A 13,284-nucleotide genomic window follows, 5' to 3' on the forward strand; every position below is an offset into this window, starting at 1 on the left:
AATGGTACAACTATCATCATCATCTATTTCCAAAAATTTTCATCACTCCAAATAGAAAATCTATCAATTATGGAATAATTCCCATTCCTCTCCACACTCTATCCCCATCCCCTGGTAAACTCAAATCTACTTTCTGTCACCATACATTTGCCCTTTCCATATATTTCACACAACATAAAATCATACACTATTTGTCTTTTTGTGTCTGGCCTTGTTTTACTTGGCATGGTGTCTTCAAGGTTCATCTGTGTTGTGATATGGATCGAAATTCCCTTCCTTTTTATGGCTGAATAATATTCCACTGTATGGTTCGAGCCCATTTTGTTGAGCCATTCACCTGTTGATGTACACTGGGTTGTTTCCGGATTTGGCTACTATGAACATTTACTTTCTTCTGCTTTTGTACCCACTCCCCAGAAACCAAGACCACAGCAAAGGAGCAGAGACCCTGGGGCAGGGGCTGTGTTGCTTTGAAAGGCAGAGTAACCACGGAATAAACAGTCACTGCAGGCTGTCTCCCTACACTGCTTCCTAAACCTACTTGTAAAGGATGCCTGCGGCGCCTGGCTATGTTTTGAAGTCAGGCCCCTTCCAATAGACTCTGATGTTTTTCCCTCTTGCTTCACTCCTCCTCTGTCAGGCTGAGAGAGGCAGCAGAGAGAATTGGGAAGGGCAGAGATGAGCCCAGATCCTGGCCTTTCCTCTCACCAGGCAGCGGATTTCAGTACTCTTTGAGTTTCCCCTCCCTGCCTCTACCACAGGGTGCCCACCTGCTCTCTGCAGGGGGTTGTGGCTGAAACAGCAGCACCTGTCACATCGGCGGCCCCAGCAACCCAAGCCCTGGTCCCTGTTCCCTTCAGGGATGACTGGCTTCCACAGGGACTCACTTCACCGAACCTGTCATCTTTTTTGGCTCCATCTCAATGGCTACTGTATCGTACCTCCCAGCTGCTGACTTACACATTACCTGGTGGGGAGAAAGGCAACAGAACCCACCTGAGCAGTGGGTTTTGCCAAGTGAAATTTCACATGAGTTCGATACCTGGGCACAAAGATGGAGTTGTGCAGGAAATTCTCAAAGACTTTGCGGTACTCAGCCTCCTCCTTCTCGGCCTGCTTCTCAGCTTCAGTTTTGGGGCAGGCGCAGCAAGGCCCTTTCTCTCCACCACACACCTCAGTCTTCGGGTTCTCTGTGACCTCCTCAATGTCGATGGTGCCGTCCGCATACTTCCTGATGGGGATTTTGTCTTCTCGGAAAAGAAAAGCCAAAACAAGAGTGGGAATGAAAGCCACTATACATGCTTGTGAAGAAAAATAATAGCTCTCAGCACCTTTAATCAAGAAGATAGCTGGTCTTGGCCAGATGCGGTGGCTCAAGGCTATAATCCCAGCACTTTGGGAGGCTTCAGCAGGGGAATCACCTGAGGTCAGAAGTTTGAGACCAGCCTGGGCAAAATGGTGAAACCCATTTCTACTAAAAATATAAAAAGTAGCCAGGCATGGTAGTGCATGCCTGTAATCCCAGCTCCTCGGAAGGCTGAGGAATGAGAATTGCTTGAACCTGGGAAGCGGAAATTGCAGTGACCCATGATTGCACCACTGCACTCCAGCCTGGGCAACAGACTGAGACTCTGCCTCAAAAAAAAAAAAAAAAAAAAAAAGATAGCTGGTGTGTAATGGAGAACTACACTGTTATCTGATATATATAATATTAGGGCTCAGGTACATTCAAACCACAGGAATGAACGGTCACACCCTACGTCCAAGCCACTGGTGCACCTTTACCTTTGGAGCAGTAATTGTGCCGGTAAAGGTAGCCGTCCTGAGGCTGCCGCTGCCAGCGCACAATGTAGTAACTCAGGTTGCCGTTGGGCAGAGAGGGAGGGTTCCACTTCACGATTAACTGAGAAGAGGAGTTCGATGCTGAAAGAACGTCCAAGGGAATGGAAGGAACTGCAAAGGGGACAAAGAACATTCCAGAAAATGAAATGAACTTAAGATTCAGGCTATCAGATACTCTGTGCAAGCCAACAGGAAACTGTAAGTTTGACCTGGATAAGAAAATAACAATGAACAATGAAATACAGAGTGAAAAGTGAACCTTATTTTGAAATAGTACTACTTTAAATGCCAACATTTCCCTTTATAATTTATTTCCTCAGATAATCTCTGTGAAAACAAACATTACTGAATTGTAAATGGAAAAAGGCTGCGGGGGCACAAGCAGAGTTAGAAGAGACAGTATGAAAATCTACAGCTAATTCAAACACCTGGTATTTCTCATTTATTACAACTGCCATTCTCCACAGCGCTGAACTCCGGCAGTTTCGACAACTGGTAAAATAGGCTGACTTGGATTTCATCTGAGATTCTGAATTTCTGATAAAAATGTCATGAAGCCAAATGGAAAGAGGGAAGTGGAAAGGGGGCTGGAGAGCCTGTGTGTGTGAAGGAGTGTGCATGCCCGTGTCACAGCTGTGTGTAAGAGGGATGGGGAAGAGGCAATGTAAAGAACACGGAAGTCCACCATTTCCACAAGCATCCTTCAGTACAATGAGTGAGGTATGACTCTGAAAAGCAGTCTAAAACTGCAAATGCATGGAAGCCTCATTTCAAGCAAAAGACTCTGTTACCAGCAGAATAAATGCTGATTATAGGCAAATCATAGTTATCTGATCAAGCTTTACTTATGCTGACCCCTGAACCCAAACCCAGAGCTGAAGTGTGCATAAAGATCAAATGCATCCCAGAACCACTGAAATCTTGTCCTTATTGGGTCACAAAAAAGCACCAATGTTGACGGTTTTTCCAAAGCGCAGGAGACACCTTTGCTGGATATCGCTTAAGCAACATGTTTGCCTAAGCCATTTTTCAAACTTGAAAAGGGTGGAGAGCTTGAGGGTGCTCCAGGTTATACAATACACACAAGGTTCTGAACATCTTTACGGGATAATACTTTGGAAAAAGGTTATGACTAATACTAGTATTTTCAGAGAAAACATAACCACTTGATGCTCAGCCACTTTAGGGTTTCCAAAAATAAGTACTTCAAAAACAAACAGCTCATTCCTAGATACATTCTTATGATAGGTGTCACAAAAAAGCAGAGGCAGAGGACCAAGTTCTTGTCTGTTTCTGCTGCGTGTAAGGACAGAGGACAAAACGTCGTGAACTGACTCATTTGTACAGTGCCTAGTTTCCATCTTTGTGGAAAGGAAGCAGGTTTCTTGAGAATCTGTCACAATAAGCAGATATTCCTATGTTTCCCAAATGCTACAGTGAATTGCTAGGCAGGGATTACTCCCAAATTTTAAGATGAAAAACTTACTCTATTGCATTGAATCTCTGCTATACCAACCCACACCCAGGATCAGAAGCCTGTGCCAACTTCTCTTTAATAAGCACTTCACCCAGTGACATGACTGTGGCCACTTAACAGGGTCATGGAAATGGGGTAGGAGGGGAGGAAGAAGCAGGTGCGCACAGCAAAAGGTTTTCCCCACCAGCATTTTCTTCTCACCCTCTTCTCTGCCATTTAAAGTCATTTTGTGCTTGCTTATGGGTATTGAAAAACATCTTACCCACTAAAATAATGGCTATTACCAAATAAAGTTTATCAGTGCTATAGGCTGAATGTCTGTGCCCCCCACCAAAATTCACATGTCAAAATTCGAACCCCTAAGGTGATGGAATTAGGAGGTGTGCCCTTTGGGAGGTGACTGGGTCATGGGGGTGAAGCCCTCATGAGTGAAATTCAGGCCCTTCTATGAGAGGCCCTGGAGAGTGTGTTCCTGCATCCCTGCCACCATGCAAGGACACAACGAAAAGACAGCCATCTATGAGCCATGGAGTGGGCCCTTACCAGACACCAAATCTGCCAGTGCCTTGATCTTGCACTTTGTGGCTTCTGGAACTGTGAGAAATACATTTCTATTGCTCATAAGCCACCCAGGCTACGTTGTTTTTTTGTGACAGAAGCTCCAATGGACTAAAACAATTAGTGTCTTTAAAACTGAAGTGGATTTTCCTACTTCTAAACTAGCTTTTATGTACTTGGAAAATATTTATGTTTGCTTTTATTGTTTCCAGATCTGGAGTTGAGAAATGAGGTGGTTTAGAACCTAAAGATAGAGGAAGGAGGAATATCATCATCAGTGAATACTTTGAATATCCACGACATACTACATCTGCAATCTTTCAACTTTTGTTGAACTCTTTGGAACTCTACAGGCTCCAGAATGAAGATGGAAAACCAGTGAGCCACATGAATTAAGTGGAACACAGATCAGCATGGTTTCAGTTCCTGGAGGATTGAACATCAAAATAAACAAGAAAGAAAGGCAGCCGAAGATGGCTGTTTCCAGGTTGGGCTTTCCAATGAAACCAGCCCAGCATTCTGGAGGACCTGGGCTCAAAGGCACAGAGCAGGAGAGAGATGATGGAAGATGGTACTGAGGCCAGAAAATGGCACGGAAGAGCCTAACGTGTTAGCAGTGGGGAAAAGAATTTAATACGGTATTACGTATTGACAAGAAAGACAACAGGCATAGCTCACTGGTAACTCTACAATGACACCTTGTATAAGCAAGCCCAGTGAGTTTGTGAAGAAGCATAGATGCTGGCGGCTTGTCTGGGCATGGATACCTGAAGCATTGGTGCGAATGTACAAGATCTCACTCTTGGCCCCACGGATATGGTCGTTCTCCACCATGGTGAGGGTCACAGCCTTGACGTAAACGGCGTACTGAGTCCAGGGCTTCAGCCCATGCAGTAAGATGCCGGGCTCCACGTCCTTGTTGGGTGGGAGGTCCACGTCCACCATGTTCCAGCTGTTGGAGCCGCAGGCATCCTGCCCATCATACTCCGTGACATTCTTAAAAGGTCTGAAAGACAATCAATCAAGTTTAGAGAGAGTTCGGGGCTCTGACATCAAAATCCTCAAAAATCTTCCCCAGAGGCCCAGCACGTCACACTTTCTTTATTAATCAATTAGACTTTTATAGAAGAAGAAAATGAAGCGACTGGACTCTGCGCTTCCCCCATCGTGCACTACAGAATTGAATGTTCTGCCTCAGAAAAAACCAGTTCAACAGTTACCAGGATTCGATAGTTACTGCTCCTTAAGAACAAATGTAAATACTATTTTTCTCTCTTCTGATTGCAGCATTTTTCCATCATTAAGAAAAAAACAAGCATAGTCAGTTAATGCAAATATCAGATATTGATAAAAGGTAACTGTTGGAGAAAAATGACTTTCCTACAGACAAACAGAAGTAGCTTCTAAAATTCAAATTGCTCATCAAGAATTCTGATGCTTAAACATCTTATAATATTCAAATATTTAGTTTCCAGATTGCCTTAGAAACTAGCATCAAGTCCTTAGTGAAATTACCAGCTGACATTGCCAAAGCATTGGTGTGACTATCAAAGAGAATATAGTACTTTGCACAGATGCATGGTTGGGTAGATATTTTACATTTATCAGATAAAAGGGCTGGACAGCTGCTGGTCACTGGCTTCTGAAACAAACATTAACAAAACCCTGTCTGCTGTCATGATGGGAGATCATGGGGGGCTCCCCTATGTACGAACCCTGAAAGCCTAGTAACCCCATTTCTCATTCATAGGACCCCAGCTCTGGCAGGAGGAAAGAGTACAAGCTGCTGTCATAAGGTGCCTCTGGTTCCTGCTCTTTGGAAGCCACTCATCTGGGAAAGAGAACTATGAGATTAAGATGGGACCTAGGAAGGGGGATGGCTAAGTAGACCAGGGTAGCCACATGGGTACAGGAGGCAAAGGAAGGAAGAGGGAGACCAAAGAGAGCTGCAGTTGGGAGGAACAACCGTCGGCTGCTTAGATGGGTGAATGTCATGTGATTGCACAAGAAAAGATCCCAACAGAGTCCGGGAGAAGTCACAAAAGGCCCAAGACATGAAGGTTGTTCTCTCTCCACTTTCCTTCACTTGTTTGGAAGGCTCATGACCTAGAGCAGAGGGCCACAGCTTGGGAGAGGCACACGCAGAGAGAGACAGGAATAAGATGATACAAGAGAGCCATGTGCCTGCAGGGTGTTCCTGGGGTAGGGCTAGTGGGTAAGGAGGCTGAAACGATTATTTCGGTGAAGTCCTCCATCATCCTTTAAAGTTTGGACTGACCTAATTCTGGAAAAAATAAGCTTTGCCTACTTTGGGTTTATTTTATTCAAACATCTCTAATCACTCACTAAAGAATGACAGGCCTCAAGCTAACACTTGCCCATTCATGGCTGTCACTGGCTGTGACTGACATCACGGGGACAGCCCGAGAGGGTGCATGAGGATGAAGTGGGGATGCTTGATGTGGCTCTCCCTGAAGACTCTGCTGACTCCCCATATTGAGCCAACCCATTCAAGGATCAAAAGACTGGCCTCTCCCCATTCGTAGCCCTGTCAACAGAATGGCATCACCCAAAGCAGAAACTCACGCTTCCTTGTAGTAAACGGTGAAGCTGATGAGATCCCTGTAGTCAGGGGGCCGGTACCGGTGCCAGGTTATGATGATGCGATTCTTCCACGTGGTGGTGGAGGTGAAATGCAGGACATCACTTTCACCTGGGGCACAGAGTACACCGTGAGTGACAGGGATTCATGTGTCTCTGAAAAGCACCTGTCTTGTTCGGCACTGCTTTCCCCTTCCCCAAAGCTTGTTATATGTGCTAAGTTCCCTGCTGGGCTTCCTAAGTGGCTTTCTCGTTTTCCACTAAGAAATCATACATTTCACTACGCAGAACTCCAAGGGTTCCATCCTTTGTTTTAGGTCAATCAGTTGCACTGGTTACTTGCCCAGGGACTTGGACATGAACCTGGGTTTCCTAACCTGAAAACAAAGGGCAACTTCAGTGAACAAGGTGAACTTATCTTTCTTTTCCATCCCTAAGATCCTGGCTATGAAAGGGGGCCTGGTAGGGTGAGAATGAGCCTTTAGGCTGCCCTGAATCTTCTTAGAGAGACGATGACACTTGCTCTGCAGTGGTGGATATCTGCCTGTTCCTGTACAACCACCAAAGATAGGTAAGAGACCACAGGTGTGCCACAGAAAGGAATTTTTCTTGGTCTAAACTTGGTATCCAACTGGAAGGACACAGGAACTCCTGTGAGGCCTCCAGTGAGGGCTGACAAACAACAGGGGGCTGGATTAAGCAATGACAAGAAGATTTCACTTGACCAAGCCTAATGTGTTCTATGGGAAGTAGGCCTGGTTGGCAGGTATGGCAGGGAAGCTGTGCCAGGTCCCTCTCTTATTCCTTGGACCAAATTCAAAGTACGGTAAGGACCAGGGAAAAACTGATGACTGCCTACCCTCATGGAGACCCAGAGCTCTCTGATGAGTTGTCCTTTTGCCCCCTTATCTGCCTGAATCCCACTACACACTCAAGAGGTGAAGCAGAGGGACTGAAGACAGTAAAAGAGCTAAGAAGTCTTTAGGGCAAAATGTGCACAACTGAGATCGGAAAATGTCACAGTTCCTGCTGAAGTGTTACTTAGAGAGGAAACCATGATTTTTCTTTCAAAAGAAAATAAATGGCTACTATATTTATGATCTGACAGGTCAGACTGGCTGACTCTAAGGAGAAAAGCACTCTGAAATGCTCTGATACATCCGATTTTACTACGGTCTGAACAGGGAGCAAGGCAGGGGCTTTGCAGGGACAGAGTGGGCAGGTGGAGGGAGGCGGCACTGGTCCTAAGCCTGCTGTTCAGCCCTAGGTCAGTCAGTATGCTTTCCTCTCAGATCCCCCAGAGCAACGAGTGTTGCCAGGTAAATCCAGACACCAGGAAAACAAGCCAAAGCCAAACACGTATCAGTTCTGATTTGCCTCCCCGCATGTATGTCTGTGTGCACACACGCACAAATCACCCTTAATCATACAAACTACTTTTCCTGATACCCTTCCCTTATTAAAAGCCAAAGGTGAAAAGACGATTTACTTTTATAACCCTGTCCAGCCAAAGAGAGCCACACCATTCTCAGCAGCCATATTCTACACAGGGTTAGATGAGAAAGGCGCTGCTGTATCTCTGATACGAGACCTTAAGTTTTATAACCAGTACAAGGCTATAATTATATTGTTCTAAATTTAAAAAGTGGTATCAACTCAGGGATGCAGGCTCCATCTTTTTCACGTTGGGGTGGGAGAAACAAGGTGGCCGAGTGTAAGGGACAGGAAACCTGTGGCCCGCAGGGGCTGTTCTTAGGGCAGAGCCCCCTCCACCTCACAGGCCTGTGCTTCCCTTCTGTGGGAGCGGGAAGATAGAGCTCACAGGGCTGGAGCATCCTGGCTCTTCCCTGAAAAATAATCGGACAGGGCATGGTGGCTCACACCTGTAATTCCAGCACTGTGGGAGGCTGAGGCAGGTGGATCATTTGAGGTCAGGAGTTTGAGACCAGCCTCGCCAACATGATGAAACCTCGCCTCTACAAAAAAATACAAAAATTAGCTGGGCATGGTGGCGGGTGTCTATAATCTCAGCTACCCGGGAGGCTGAGGCATGAGAATCGTTTGAACCAAGGAGGCAGAGGTTACAATGAGCCAAGATCATGCCACTGTACTCCAGCTTGGGTCACAGAGTGAGACTCCATCTCAAAAAAAAAAAAAGAAAAAGAAAAAGAAATAATCTAACTGTGCACCTGTGTATAAAAGGACATTTAATTGTGCATTCTGTAAGCAGCACTTTAAAGTTTGAGAGAGAACCTATTTATAAGTGTTTCACACACTCACAGAGATGTACAGAATTTGTAAATATGAATACATCACATATCTGCCCACTACTGATTCTGAAGACATATAAGTAGCAGCAAAGCGCTAGTGAAGATGGTCTAGTGGTCCCCCATGTGAAACAAGAAAGGGCTGCAGAGGAAAGCTGCCATCACACATGGGAGGAGGGTCTGCTGTTATCATGATGGTTGGGCCCACGGTGTTTTGGATGCTATCACTCACAGGAGGCTCTCTCCCCGTTGTTCCTGGTGTTTATGTCCCCTTTGCTTTGGCGCCCTTTAGTCCCCGTCACTTCCTCCATGCGGTAAATTTCCGAAACACACAATTTGGGATTGAAAGCAAAGTACATTTTCCCTGCTTTGATGGTCAGGTTGCGGTGGTCCCAGTCCCATAGTTGCTGCAAGTTCTGGTTGTCGAGGACGTAGAAGGAGTAATTCCTAGAAGCATAGAAATCGATGTTATGTTATGTTAGCGCACCTGCCCTTGGCCACAGTCCCCTCTAGCCTGCTGGCCACATAACATAGGTCCTCTTTGCCACTTGCTCCACAATACATTTCCTTTGCCAATAAGAGATTTAGTTATTAAAACTATAGGAGAACAGATAGTTGCTGTTAACAATGGCAACAACATGATTCAAGGACAATGTATCAAAATCGGTAAGATGCTAATTAATTTTATGACCTCTATTACCATCAAATAATGCTTCTTGTACCAGAGGATGTTACTAGAATCATTCCCAATAAATGCCTTTGGTTATTTTTCTCAGCCAAGTATGCACAACGTGCTTGAAAGCAATCCATGAGAGAACAGACATGCTCTGCTACCCAACCGGAACAGCTTACACATTTGCTCTAAAGTCTCCCATTATCCATGGAAGTAAATCCTGCCATGCCCAATCAGCAGCATGATGGGATAGGAGACAGCATGTGACAGGGAGACAAACTTGTGGGGGGTCAACCCTGGGCCTTCTCCTTCCCCGATTCATCTTTCACTCTAAGAAGCCCCAGTTCCAGTCCCTGGAGGTGTGGGGGAGGAGGAAGAGCCACCAACAGGCAGTGCCCTCGGGCCTCTCATCCAGGCAAGAGGACTTGGAATCCAATACAGTGGTTCTCCAAGTTCCGTGTGCACAAAACTTGTTTGCAAAGTGCTGGGCCCCACCCCCACAGCTTCTGATTCAGCTGGGGTAGGCAAAGAATCTGCATTTATCACAAGTGCCAGGTGGTGCTGACCCCTGCTGTGGTCCCTGGACCACACGTGGAGAACCAGCAATCTAAGAGAGGTTGAGTTCCAGTGAGGTGCTGGAGGACCAAAGCCCACCAAACCAGAAGTGGCTTCTGCTCCAGAGGGTATACACACAAGTAGCAGATCCAACCAGCAGAGGAAGCCGTTCTATCTGGCTACCCAGGTGGCAGGACAAGTCCATCCCTGGGGAGGCAAGAAAGCAGACAGCTACGGCTTGGGTCTAGAGAAAGATCCCTGCAGTGGGCCTTTCTCTCTGGCTTCCCCAGGAAGCCAGCAGACAATGCCAGGGCTGACAGTCTGAGTTCTCTGTGCTGATGGGCCTGATCCCCATGGACCATGAATCCTTCCTCTCCTCTTCCTGCTCCGCTTCTTACTAAGTTTAGCAATCAGTGCAGTACTTTGAGTGATTTCTAAGATCCACTCACAGATCTAATGTATAAACACACAAACGAAAAAGGACCCCAGCCCTCCCTACAGAGCCAGCATAGCCAGGACAGAACAGAATCCCTAAGCCTTCCTCTGCCCTGGAGGCTACGTCCACTGGGGATCTCTCTGCATCTGGTGAGGGTCTTCATTTACACCCAAACCAGGACCTCTAACCAGCTGGTCAATCCTCAGCCTGATTCTCATTATGGTTACAATGCTGCCAAGCAGCCCTGTGACATTTTCCTGAACATTCACAAACGGAGGTCAGACCAGGAGGGAGTTCAGAGACTGGGACCCAGGACCAGAAATGCCATTAATGACTGCACAGCCACATGCAGGTCCCTTAGTGCTATTTGTAGCCCTGTTTACTCACTCGTAGGACAACAAGGGGAATGCATAGGTGACATCTAAGCTCCCTGTCTACTTTAAGAATGCCCAGAGTCACAGAGCTGCCACGGAATCCACCCTACAAGCCTGAAGCCCAACCCTTCCCTGAGCACTGGGCTCTCTGTTCACACAAGTGCTGGGGGTGGGAGTCCTGCCAGCACAGGGGTGCAGTGAACATACAAGTGAGTCGAAAGACAGTGCCTCTGAAGCTAAGTCAGGCTCCTCACAAGCCCATCTTTAGGCCTCTGGACACATTAGTGGCTACCAAACTGGTAGCAAAAACTTGCAAGTCAACAATTCTTCACTTTCAGTAAGGGCTCACTCCTGAACACATAGCTATCCTGGAAAAGCTGCGTAAGACATTGTCCAAATGATCCCAGATCTGGTCAATGCAACACAAGGCGTGTTTCCTGGGGAGCAGTGCTGGGATATGGCCCAGTTGGCTCTACTGTTGCCGGGGGTAGGCCCCATCCACACCTGCTCTTTCTCACAGCCAGGTGACACTGCTGGAGGTCAGAAGGGCTCCATGCAGTCATACAACTGAAGGAGGGATGGGGTGAAAATGGATGTGTCCTATCATAAGCCCATTCTTGCTCATGGAGTTTCTCCAGCTCCAAAGGAGACTCTGCAGTGATGCACGCCCTAGTGTGGGGCTGCTTCCAGGGACCTGAGTTAGTGTTACAGGACAAAATATCCTTGCTGGTGAAGAAACCTCTAGGCTGCCGGTAAGGACCAATTAATCAGGCCAAACTTCCATCTACACCCAGAATGAGGCCTTTTTTAGTAAACTAATTTCACTAGCAGGGAACAGAACCACACCAAAAATACCTTCTGAACAAAACATTCTTCTCCCCACGGGAGGAAGCATGAATTATAAATCAGGAATTTGACAAATGAATGGCAGGCACACTGAAATTCTGTGTATTTGATTAATCACTTTGAAAAGCAAGATTATCTTTTTACAGTAAACACAAACATTTTTTACAATCATTGAAGAAGCTGGGAGCCAGGATACCAATATCAATAAAACCCAGGCATTACGGAGCCTGTGGAAGCTAAAGAAAAATAAAAATAAAACCCCTGTCAAAATAATAATCAAGTCATTCATGAGCAGCCTGTCAATACTGTGCTTGTTATTCCAGCCGCAGCTTGGGGTAAGGCTCCCTGCTAAATTCCTTCCATGATTAGGTGAGAATTAAGAGAGGGTAAAAGGCAGAGACCTGTCTGCACATCTTTAAAATATGCATAAAGTTATCATTGTTTCCTAAAGGAAAAGACTACTTAAGTAAATAACTCAGTAAATGTGATTTCCATTGTTTCTAAGCTTACTGCCTTTACCTTCAAAGAATGCTTTTAAAAATTAGTTTTTCTTTTTCTTGAGAGAGGGTCTCACTCTGTCATCCAGGTTGGAGTGCAGAGGCGCAATGACAGATCACTGTAGCCTCAACGTCCCAGGCGTAGGTTACCCTCCTAACTCAGCCTCTCAAATAGCTGGTACTACAGGTATGCCCCACCATGCTTGGTTAATTTCTTTTCTTTTATTTTTTTTTAAGAGCTGGTATCTCACTATGTTGCCCTGGCTGGTCTCAAACTCCTGGGCTCAAGCAATCCCTTGCCATGGTCTTCCAAAGTGCTGGGATTACAGGTGTCAGCCACCACACCTGACCAGTTATTTATTTTTCTTTAGCTTCCATATGCGCTGTGATATCCAGATTTTATTGATACTGGTATCCTGGTTCTCAGCCTTCTCTATGTTGTAAAAAATGTTTGTTTCTACACTTGGGTAGGCCCTGTCTCCCAATCTGTAGACCACACGGGGTGGGAACAGTTGGTTATCTTCCTGAGGACATCTTTATGTTATCTCTATCGATATTTGAGTGCTGTTTGAAGACAGCCCCAGGTACAGGGTTCAGAGCACTCCATCTGGGAATCCAAAGGTCAGGTCTGAGCCTCATCTCCAGCACTTACTGAGGAACAACTCTGGGCAAAAGATTTATTCAGCTCTCCCAGGCTGGAGTCTCTCAGCTGCAAACTGGGGGTGTCTTCCTTGCTTTTCTGGCCGAGGCCAGCTGGAAGAATTGGATGGGCTAAACATAAGAGGATACCGTGAGCTTTTAATCACCCCACAAAAGTGCAGGATGACCTGTGCTACTCTCTGAAGTGTAAAAGTCCCCTGGAACAAAGTCTCAGAACAGGAAGGTCCTGTGCCCTGATAAATGGAGCTGAACCTGAGGTCTCCAGCCTACAGAGGTAGGAAGGACAGTTTCCCCATTTTCAGTACTTGCTGACATATTGAAAACAATTCTGCAATTATACAACCAATCATTCCAGTTCCTTTCTTAGAGGAGAAAACTGCCTCTTCACGGCTGTCTCTAGAGGGCATCAGAACCCAGGACACAGGCTGTCATCGGCAACAGAGCCATCTGCAACTGATAGAGTATTTGGCCTTTTTTGACTTTCTGCAGATGCTCCCA

General features: G+C 46.1%; 1 protein-coding gene across 3 annotated transcripts in view; it reads right to left on the reverse strand.

The window, feature by feature from the left end:
• IGF1R (insulin like growth factor 1 receptor) overlaps nt 1–13,284 on the reverse strand; it is a 318,275-nt gene that overhangs the window by 46,914 nt on the left and 258,077 nt on the right. For all 3 annotated transcript variants that reach the window (XM_033188875.1, XM_033188876.1, XM_033188878.1), the window contains 5 exons: nt 8,978–9,192; nt 6,464–6,590; nt 4,645–4,883; nt 1,786–1,953; nt 1,043–1,247 (listed from right to left, as the gene is read on the reverse strand). In XM_033188875.1, coding sequence (XP_033044766.1) covers nt 1,043–1,247; nt 1,786–1,953; nt 4,645–4,883; nt 6,464–6,590; nt 8,978–9,192 — 954 coding nt within the window. The remainder of the gene's footprint in view (nt 1–1,042; nt 1,248–1,785; nt 1,954–4,644; nt 4,884–6,463; nt 6,591–8,977; nt 9,193–13,284) is intronic.

Source organism: Trachypithecus francoisi, unplaced genomic scaffold (genome assembly GCF_009764315.1).
Source record: "Trachypithecus francoisi isolate TF-2019V2 unplaced genomic scaffold, Tfra_2.0 Lachesis_group3, whole genome shotgun sequence".
Lineage (NCBI taxonomy): Eukaryota > Metazoa > Chordata > Mammalia > Primates > Cercopithecidae > Trachypithecus > Trachypithecus francoisi.